The sequence below is a fragment of the Oryza brachyantha genome, chromosome 6 (assembly GCF_000231095.2).
Source record: "Oryza brachyantha chromosome 6, ObraRS2, whole genome shotgun sequence".
Classification (NCBI taxonomy): domain Eukaryota; kingdom Viridiplantae; phylum Streptophyta; class Magnoliopsida; order Poales; family Poaceae; genus Oryza; species Oryza brachyantha.
The window spans coordinates 10,031,285-10,042,448 of record NC_023168.2 but is presented as its reverse complement, the minus strand read 5'-3'; the positions used below and the strand labels follow the sequence as shown (position 1 = coordinate 10,042,448).

The 11,164-nt window shown below is 45.7% G+C and overlaps 1 protein-coding gene across 2 annotated transcripts; it reads left to right on the top strand.

Annotated features, from left to right (window-relative positions):
• Positions 1-284: 284 nt before the first annotated feature.
• Positions 285-6,994, top strand: LOC102721655 (beta-1,2-xylosyltransferase XYXT1-like). Of its 2 annotated transcripts, none has more exons than XM_040525131.1 (5): positions 285-603; positions 1,649-1,756; positions 4,801-4,905; positions 5,034-5,171; positions 5,644-6,994. In XM_040525131.1, exons 1-5 carry the CDS (start codon positions 408-410, stop codon positions 6,840-6,842), a joined length of 1,746 nt encoding a protein of 581 aa, XP_040381065.1. In that variant the 5' UTR covers positions 285-407; the 3' UTR covers positions 6,843-6,994. The 2 variants fall into 2 exon arrangements, with proteins under 2 accessions (XP_040381065.1, XP_015693578.2); XM_015838092.2 differs by having other exon boundaries at positions 4,798-4,905.
• Positions 6,995-11,164: the final 4,170 nt, after the last annotated feature.

The following is an 11,164-nucleotide window of genomic DNA, read 5'->3' as shown; positions in this document are numbered from 1 at the left end:
ATGTACCAAAATTACTGGATCCAATGCGAGCAGCTTCGGTTGGCACAAGGAAATTAAGGAATAAAGACCGGCCGGGTTGAATTAAAGCAAATCCGTCCGCAGCTTGCTTTACGTGCTAATAACGCCCGCCCTCGTTGAGACGTGCTGATTGGGGAAGCTAGCTAGCACAGGCACAGCCCGCTGACAGCCAACCCAACCCAACCCAACCCCTCCCTGGAATATTCAAAACCAGTTGTGAATAATTAGGCAGCCATCTCTCGCACTTCCAGACAGCCTGTATAAATACAGTAACGCAAATCCTTGGGCTAGCAATCAAATGCTACGGGAGCTGAAAAAGAGAGACGTGGGCATCACATAAGGCAAGTCTCCCTCTTACCTGCGCATCACGTAGAGGAGGAGAGGGATCGATGGTTACGACCCTGCAGTCGAAGCCGCCGGCGGCGGCCGCGCCGGAGCCGTGGACGACGTCGGCGGTGACGAGCGGCGTGGCGAAGACGCTGGCGCAGCACCACCGGACCGTCGTCGGGTTCCTGTTTGGCTTCTTCCTGGTCCTGCTGCTCTACACCGTCCTCTCCGGCCAGGTCGGCTCGGAGGACGCCATCGGTTAGTGCCTAGTAATCCGTAGATTGAGCTAGCTAGCTAGCTAGGAGTATTTGGTTATCTCTGTTAGTTTGTTCTTCTGATCTCTACTAGTAATGATGTTTTCTTGTTGAGAGAATTTGCTCCTGTCAAAGAATAATTCTACACCGGCCATGCACATGATTGTTTTGGCTTAATGATATCCACTGCCATCCATCCATTTATCTACATGCATATATGCTACCACTCGTGTTAGTCCGGGTCTGTTTTGTTTGCATGTCTTGATGGCTAAATGCTACTGGTATTTTTTTATTTTCTTTTAGTTACCCATCTTTGTCTTTCTTTGGCCATATTAATGGTAGTCATGGCCGGTGGTTTAAGTATGGTTCTATAATTATCTGAAATCGTTTTTTCTGAACATTAATCGTCTTTATTGATGCTGCTCGAACTAGATATAGAAATATAAAAACAATCAAAGAATTCCATGTGCGTCCTAGTGTGCGAAGACGTTGCTACAGGAGAGAGAAATGAGAACATGCTCTAATATAACTGACAACATCAAATTCGGTACCAACTGCTAAGAGATGCACATGCTCTAACCTATCAGAGACAGCTTTCGTTATGACTAAAATAGGATAATGTTATATATACTGTTTCATAATGCATTCTACTTATATCAAACGAGGCATCATCTTTTCTGGAAGAATTAAAGTTCCTAGCTGGCATAATTAATTCCAAATGCAGTAGAAATAAAAAATAAAAGGAACGTAAAAGATTGCATGTATTTTGTAATTTTGTATTTTTTGCAATAAAGATCATAATAAAAAAGATGATATTACCCGTTTAAATTTCTACTACGTCTAATGTTGTTGGTAATATAATTTAATCACAGTCGTTCGATAAAAATAGATCAATGGTATAGATTAAATTTTACTACCAATAAAATGCACCGGAGTCAGCCCCTTCTGTTTGTACTATTTACATTTCAATCAGATTATGTATGTATTTATTAATCATTTATTTATGTGCGGTTAGAAAGTAATCTCTCTACATGTTTTATTGTCATTAGTGAGGGCCGTCACACAACCGTCAACGCCTGCCGTGCATACCGATCAAAGAGGCAGGACCACATCTCCTCCTGCTTCACCGACGTCCATGTCCAGAAACGCGACACAAGGTATACCGACTATCGACAACGATGTATATTGAGTACTACTTTATTAAATACAACATCTATGTTAAATTATAACTGCTAGTGCTATACTCCAAAGAGATTAAGGTCAAATAAGAAATAGTTGTCATTGGGTTATATGATAAATCAAATAGATCAAGAAATTAAATAGGCAAAGATTGGTAAAAGGAGTTAGGTGGACAGTTTAAATCATATAGAGACACATACCATGGCGTCAGAGCGTTTATCAAGTGACTCTCTTCATCTCCAATTAGACAAATACGATGACACCGTAAAGATAGAGAGGGGAGGAAAGGAAAATACCAGTGATATAGTATATGATAATAGCTCAGACTTGACTCATAACGTATTTATTAAAGAAAAATTGTCAAAGGTGAATAAAAAGGAAAGGTTCATAATATAAGATATTTTGGTGATCACCAGTGGCGGATCAGGTAAAGATATTAGAGGTCTGAACAAGTTAGATTGAGTTTCAGCTCTCCCTTTTCTATTAATGTTTGCTATAAATTTTAGAAGGGTTTTCATGGGACTCTAATGACTTTAATGGGGGTAGCGGGGTCTCGAGTCCCCTGCCGTCCCCATGCCAAATTCGCCCCTGGTGATCACTCAAGAGACAATATTCTTACTGTACGTACATGCATGTACTAACCCCCTGGATAATACATATTGATTAGGAGAACAAATTTAGCTATCTTTATAGATACTATAACTCTAAGTAATCATATATTGTTATTTTTGAATGGAGGTAATACTAAATCAGGAAAACTCCTAACACGCAGAAAACTCATATGAGACTTTTTATGAGGGTCTAAAATAGCGACCTCCTAAGATATTTTGCACGGTGTGTGATTCTGGCTCCGTGATTTCCGTACATTAATGCAGTAGTCAGGCCATTCAAAATATTAAAAAAATATTTAAGAGTTTTTGAATATGTTCGGTTTTGCTAATAACGATAGGTTGCACAAATTTTCTGGAGATAATATGCCGAATTTTGGACCACTAGATTCATTCCGGGATTAATAGGATCGGAAATTAAGATTCTTCCAGAGAAAATATATCTTTTAGAACTCCAACATCTATACGATATTCTAATTATATATATTTATATTATACTTATATTCATGTTTATTTTATAAAAAAATATGTAGGTCTAGTTCCAGTATATTTGGAATAGTTTGTCATGGATAATTAACCTATAGAATCTATTAAACGTACGCAGCACTAGCTTAAGAAAGGAAGTAAATTACTAACTACTTTTTACATGGAGCATGAATCTTATTATTAAGCAAAACTACTAAAATGGTACACCATATGTCTTAAATATAACATCCAAGTGCCTCAAAATATAACTTATCCCTTTTTCAGATGGATTGTGATTTGGATGAGAAATGTGTGATTGATTGGGCTGAGATGAGGACAGCTAGAGAAATAATTGTATCTTTACATTAATTTAATTTTTAAAATTAGCTATAATTTAAAACAAAGAGAGCAAGTGATTTATAAAATGAACACACATACCATTTAATACAAATTTCAAGCATAATACGACAATTTCGATGTCATGTATACAGCCGTTCGAAGAGTTAATATACATGTCCGTGTTACATTTCTCTTTAATTTGTTTAGTGGTTAATCAGCCATACCGTGCCAAAAGCGTTACAATCTACCCCTTCCATCCCAGAAATATAAGATTTTTTAGGATTTGAATCTTGTCTCTCAATATAAACATTTATGATATTATTCGCAGTAGTACTTGTCTTATAAATAAGTTTTATTCAAATCCTTCGCATTTTATCCTTGCCTATCCTCCACCTCCATATATTCTTATTTATAAAGGGGCACTATAGTATTTTTCTCAATATAGGTTGCCTCTAGTGAACAACCTAGAAATATTTATTTTTTGGCAAGGGATATTCAAGAAGTAAAAACTGATTCGACAATATCACCTAAGAGAATTATTTAGTCCACAAAGGAAAAGATTATAGATTACTCAATAGCCGTTTTAATGGTACATAGACTATCAACGTAATGTTTAGAAGGTATTTGGACCTTGAATTTTCGGTTTTAATGTTCACCCAAAAAGTATAAAATTAAATGCCCAATGGAAAATAATGTGATTTTTTTCTGCTACATATAGGAACTACCGAGTATAAAATGACAATTAGAGAACCAAACTCATTGGCCCACATGACTTGCACATTAGTGTGTGATGTCGTGTTGAGATTGTATACTTAATGGAATGATAGTACGACAGGGAAATGTTTACATATGGGCAGGCATGACCTTGATGGATGACTGAATGATAGAGACGGAATCAAATTAACTAACACAACGCTTAATATATCCTTGGAAAACCTAAAGCAAAAAAATCCTAGCTGCATGTATGGTTCAATTGGGGATGATTTGTCAAGGTGGCCATGAAATAATTAGGTTTTAAGATAAAGCGTAAATTTGGGTCTCTGCATTTCAAGCTTGCTAGTGCATGCTGTCAAACTAATGGACGATGTCAAGTGGTCCTCCCTGCATACACATTTCCATCATCCGATAGCTGGGTGCCAATGTCCAAAATAGTCGAAATTGATTGCTGATAGCAACATGGCCTGTAGGAAACAAAGAAGATAACGAAAAAATAAAACAAATTGCTATGCCTAATGCCGACGGTCAAGAGACTAAGAAAGTGATACTTCCTCGTTTCACAGTACAAGACATTTTAGTCTTATCTAAATTTTATATTTATATGTATACTAATATATATAAGCATATATTTAAACCATATATTGATTTAAGGATGAATTTTAGATAAGATTAAAAAGTCTTACAAGATAAAACGGAGAGAGAGTAATAAATTGTATAAAATGGCAGTTGGTTTGTCCATGGCCCCGATCGAAAGCTCGTGCTGATCCAGCCATATAAATATATATTAAATTGACTAATGTACAATTATTCGCTAAACAACATGTAGATGTAGCAATGATTATAAACTCCACAGATTTTCATTCTCATATCAAACCCTTTAATTGCATCAGCAGTTCATGGCAATGGGCACAAAAAGGATGCAAGTGAGAAGACCGGGGAAGATACGAAGGACAGCGGACATGGAACCGACAAGAATAACCAGGAGGGATCCAAATTCGGTACTTCGGCCTTTCTTCTCTCTACCTAACAATCGCCAATATTCTGTTGACCTGTAGTACAATTTTATCTTCATAATCAATCTTCCTCTAAGGCATGCTTACTAGTTGACTCACTGTTAATTAATTAGATAACTTGGAAGGGAAAAATAATACTGAGCAGTCCAGCGAGCCAGCTGTGAACGATGCAAGCGACAGGATTGAGGAAGAGCTTATCCAGCATGACATCGATCAAGCCGGAACGAGAAACAAGACTAACCATAAACTTGGTACGTTTAACTCGCGATTCCTCAACAATTTTGAACGACAAAAACGATATCATTTCTCCTGGATAGTCTATACAATCCGCTTGATGTGTCGATCTCTGTTTTTTATTATGAGATTTGTTTCAGTCCAACAAAAAGTAACAAAAAGTACCTTAAGGTACCGGTGCCTTGCGGTACTAAATCTTTTCTGATCGTTAGATCTAACGGTACACATACTACTTAGTTAGATCCAATTGTAGTAAAACGATTTGGTATCTCTTGTGGTATTGGTACCTCAAGATACTTTTTGTTAGACCGAAACAAATCTCTTTTATTATTAAAATTGGACTGCCCTCAAATAATTGGCACTGATCATACACACCGATGAACAGAAGACTAATATATACGCTCAACTGCTCATATGCATGTGCATTACAATTTATATTCACCGTTAATTAATTTATCTGAAGAACCACGAATCGTCGGTTGCATGCAGGTACGCCTCGCAAGCCAATCTGCGACCTGTCAGATCCTAGGTACGACGTGTGTGAGATCACCGGCGACGCACGGGCCATGGGCACCAACCGGACCGTCCTCTACGTGCCGCCGGTGGGAGAGCGTGCGGGTGGCGACGGCCATGAGTGGAGCATCCGAGACCAGTCGCGCAAGTACCTGGAGTACATCAGCAAGGTGACGGTCAGGTCCCTGAACGCGTCGGCCTCCCGGGCTGCGCCCGCGTGCACCTCCCGCCACGCCGTCCCGGCCGTCGTGTTCGCCATGAACGGGCTCACCTCCAACCCGTGGCACGACTTCAGCGACGTGCTCATCCCGCTCTTCATCACCGCCCGCTCCTTCGAGGGCGAGGTCCAGTTCCTCGTCACCGACCTGCAGCCGTGGTTCGTCGACAAGTACCGGCTCATCCTCGCCAACCTGTCCCGCTACGACGTCGTCGACTTCAACCAGGACGGCGGAGTCCGGTGCTACCCGCACGTCGTCGTGGGCCTCCGCAGCCACCGCGACCTCGGCATCGACCCGTCCCGCGCTCCGCGGAACTACACGATGCTGGACTTCCGGCTGTACGTCCGGGAGATCTACTCGCTGCCGCCTGCCGGCGTGGACATCCCGTTCAAGGCAGCGGCAGCAGCCGGCGCCGGCGTGGCGACGGGGGAGCAACGGATCAGGCCGCGGGCCATGCTGATCAACCGCGGCCGGACGAGGAAATTCGTCAACTTCCCGGAGATCGCGGCGGCGGTGGAGGCCGCGGGTTTCGAGGTGATCCCGATCGAGCCGCACCGTGGGCTCAGCATCGAGGAGTTCTCCCGGGTGGTCGACTCGTGTGACGTGCTCATGGGCGCGCACGGGGCTGGCCTGACCAACTTCTTCTTCCTCCGGACCAACGCGGTGATGCTGCAGGTGGTGCCGTGGGGGCACATGGAGCACCCGTCCATGGTGTTCTACGGCGGCCCGGCGAGGGAGATGAGGCTGCGCGACGTGGAGTACAGCATCGCCGCCGAGGAGAGCACGCTCTACGACAAGTACGGCAAGGACCACCCGGTGATTAGGGACCCGGAGTCCATACACAGGCAAGGGTGGCAGTTCGGGATGAGGTATTACTGGCTGGAGCAGGACATCAAGCTCAACGTCACCAGATTTGCACCTACACTGCACCAGGTGCTCCAAATGCTCAGGGAATAATACTGCAAGCCTTAGGATTAGAGATTCTTTTGCCGTTTGGACTTCAAAATGCGTGCATGTCTCTGTTTGTTAGGTTGTATTGCACTGTCTGCATGTTTAAACAAATAAATAGCACAAGTGAACAACCCATTCCATTTATGGCTCACGAACATGATTACTACCACCCCACTGGGCGGTACGGTTGAATCGCATGTATAGATGACCGGCCCCGGCCCATAGCATGGCACTTTGGCCCGGCCCAAGCACAACCTGATACGACGGGGATTGGGCCCATGCTGGCCCAGCCTGACTGTTGGGCCGTGTCTAGGCCGATGCCTTGGCACATGGGCTGGCCTGGCACGGCTCCATGGATGGAAAAAAATTAAAGGACCTAAAATAGACTTAATTTAGTTACATAAGGCTTCGCCCAAAATGAGAGGCATGCAAAATAGACTTATTTTAGCCATAAAAACACAATCCAAAGAAGAGGGAGTAAAAATAGACTTATTCGTGTAGCCCAAAGAGGTGAGGGAGTCAATGTAGACTTATTTACGCTTCGGCCCATCGTGCTGTCGGGCCAGCCCAGCACAGCCCAGCGTGATTACTGGGCCATGCCAGCCTGACAGGAGTAGGCACGAGCATGGCCGTGCTTGGGCCGTGTTAGGGCGGGCCTTATGGCCACCTATAACGCATGGAGAGAATTATTATGTACTTTTCATAGTCTAGATGAAAGAGTGAGTCATCCTATACATTTGTATTTAGCTATGAATCGACTCTTGGTGCACACCATTTAACAACTACTATTATACTCTTACTAACACTAAGATTGTGTTTAATAATTAATTTATTACTTTGGTTATCTAAAAAAAGTGGACAAAATAACATGAAGTACATTTTTGTCGACGATTGGGGTCGGCAATAAACATAGGGTGGCTACCAAGCTCGGAATTCGATGGTTAATGATGAAGAGGGGGACGATTTACCTAGGTTCAGGCTCTTGACGTAGCGAGATAATACGTTACTCCTCCTTAGCGATTGTATTGCGCAGATGGATCACCGTTGCCCCCAAGGGGGCACCCCGTACCCCTTATATAGGGGGGAAGGGTTACATATATGATAGAGTCGTAATCTAGTAAGACTAAGATATATCCTAATTCGGTTATGGCTAGGGTCCAAAGTACACGACATGCAATCCAGTACGTACCAGACTCCTAACCAACACCGTACAGATATATTCTCCTTTCTATTCGGTACCCCATTGACTGTACGTATTCGTATAGTCTCTGAATACCCCCGGCATATGTATCCCACAGCAGCCCCTAGAGTCGTCCATAGCAGCGCAAGTCATCCATGCAGATCGTTGATCATCAAGTGTATCCCAGCGCTATATGCCTGACGTTATCCGAGTGCTTTTCAGGCGCTCCCCGAGTGCTTCCCGAGTGATCCCGAGTACTCCGTGATGATTGTAGAGGCTATGGATGGCTCCGAATGGAAGAAGACATCCTAATAGGTGTAGCCCCCCGACTCTATGCTTAAATGCGTAACAATTAAACATAGAGTCATCTATGGATTGTTATCTAGCAAGTTTTTTCCAACTCAAGCTGCACCGTTCCAAATGCTTCCGGACACGAGTGGTTTGGGAATAACTTTGTGCCATATTTTCCCAGACATATAGCGTTTAGCTAGGTTCTGCCTATGGGATAGGTTGCACCAACCAGCTTAACCGTTACAACCAAGTAGTTAGTACCGAGTATATTCGGGTTTACTCAAAGTTTAGGCACAGGCTAAAAAGTGCAATTAACTATCATGGGTGATATTAACTGACGCCTGCCCGAGTGCGGCCATGAGCCCATAACATAGGCGTACCGTCGATTCCCGATTTGAAGGAAATCACGAATTTCATATTACCATTATGAAACTCACGACATTCCTTAAAAACAGCATGGTATCGGTTATGCCAGCACCGAAAATCTCGGCCCGCTTTGCCCACAGGGAAACATAACAATACTTAGCCCGGTAACGGAATTTTCTAGCCGTTAGGCCCAGCAGCGGCCCATTTAAGCCTCCCGTTACACCGTCCGTTCATCTTCTTCTCCGCCATGCCAATCACCGTAGCCCCAATTTGCTCCAGCGGTCTCGCGCTCACTGAATCCTAACCTCCACGCCCAGAGCTCCAACCTCTCCTCCACCCATCGCATCCGCGCTTCCCCTCCAGCCCACTGAAGAAAGCCCCCCGATGGCTTCCCCGATGGATTCTGGAAAGATGCTACCACGCCTGGCAGTCTTCCATCATCTCTGATCAGAACCTCTCTATCCTCTCCGAAGCCGGCCTGATTCAGAGCAAGGAAGTAGCTGGGTTCCACAGCGCTCATGGTGAGGAGTTTCCCACCCCCGACTCGCGGGAAGTGGTAGTTTTTGGGCCTTTCTTTGAGCGGGGTTTTAGGCTACCGGTGTCCTCCTTCCGGAGTTTGTTAGATTTTTATGGGATCAAACTCCATCATTTGAATCCTAATTCCATTCTTCAGATCGCAGTGTTCGTATACACATGCTATACCTTTCTTGGAATCCCCCTCACTTCAACCTTTTCTGCCATTTGTTCGCCGTTAAGCCCCAACCGAACCGGAAACATCCATCGGTGGTAGGCGGCGCTAGCATTCAGCTCCGTGAGGGGAGCAAGAAAGCTTGGCTCTCTACCCATGAAAACGTCTCTCAAGGGCTGGCATGCGGCATGGTTTTATTGTTCCAACATTGCCGGTTCCCTTCCTCCCTTCGTCGGCCACGCCTAGTAGCTCGGGAGCCTTGGTCATCTCTTCCAACTGCCGAGGAGATGCCGCAGGTGAATTCTCTCCTCAACCTGATCGAGAACATGAAGATTGCCGACCTAACCGGCGTTTGGGTAACTTGGCACTTTATCCATCACCGAATCCAACCCCTTAAGGACCGGGTCCGATTTGCCTTCGATTACATCGGGAGCGACGACCCAATTCGAGAGACTGCGGAGACACTTCGGCCGGCGGATATCCGATCACGGGCCCACAGGCTGTTTGCTCCGAACACCCCCATCCCAGCCGATGCCTCCAGTCTTCCATCTCTGTTCAATGCTGGGAATGCCCCACCGTCGGTGAGTCCTCCACCTTTCTGAAGATTCGTTTTCTACTTCTCAGGTATTCACCTTGGCCTACCGTGATTTGACTGTTGTCATGCCTGCAGGACCGGCACCAGTTCCTGTCCTACCCCCTAAGTCGGGCGCTGCCTGTGCTCAAGAGGGGGTCAGAAGCTTCAGTTGACGAGCTGGCCACCAAGAGGATGGCGTTTGACCTGGACACCGAACTCGTCGGGGCGCTCGAGGATGACGACGCTCTGACCCCGGCTCGCTCTCCAAGCCCACCTCCGTTGAGACGCTTTAGGAGGCCCGCCTTCAGGACAGGATCAAGGTAACATGACTCAACATTTTTGCCATGACCCGAGTAGGACTCTTTTGTTGATGTCATATCACCTAGTTTCTTTGTCAGCAAATCAAGCATTATCGATCCGGCCGTACCAACTGGGCCTAGGGACGCTCAGCCCCCGGGGTCCGGCGGCAGCCGTGCTTCCCGCCGGCTCGAGCCCGACCCCGGTCGCAGCGGCTATCCCCGCGATGAGGCCGACTGCTGAGACGGCTCTGGCGATCGTCCCGGCCGCTGCCGCAGCACCGACTATGGAGTCGGACGTGCCCGCGGTGCCCCCTCCCACAAGCACTGTGGAGCCGAGCGCTGGGGTGTCCGTTCCGCTGATCGTAGCTACGACCTCAGCGACGCTTCCCCGAGGTCCCAAGAGGGCTGCACCGACTAGGCCAGGATCGACCCTTCGGACAACTCCAAGGACATTGCCAAAATCGAGCGATACATCGAGAAGTCGGTGAAGCTCATAAAGGTACGCTCTTTAACTACTTCCTTGTGTGCGCGACCCTATTAACTTTTGTTGTATCGTTCAAGGAATTGAAGCACGCTCGAAGGCGAAGTCGGAGACCCTTCGGTCGTTGGATCCTCAGTTAGGGAACATGGACGCCCTGCGGCAAGATCGCAATGAAATCTTGGGGCAGGCGAAGGTCATGGAGAGCTGCTTGCAAGGTGAGATAGCCAACCTTCGTGTGGAGCTAGTGTCAAGCACCGCTCGGAACAAAGGTGCGACAATTTGTCTTTGGTCGTTGTTTCTTCTTCGTAGCTGAAGGTTATCTCTTTTTGCCAGATCAAGACGCAGTCTTGGGGGAGTTGAAGAAGGCGAACACCAGACTGCAGGCCGAGTGCGCCCAGCTGCTGGCGGCGAAAGCCGAGTTTGAGGTCAACCACTGGAAGCCGAATGCA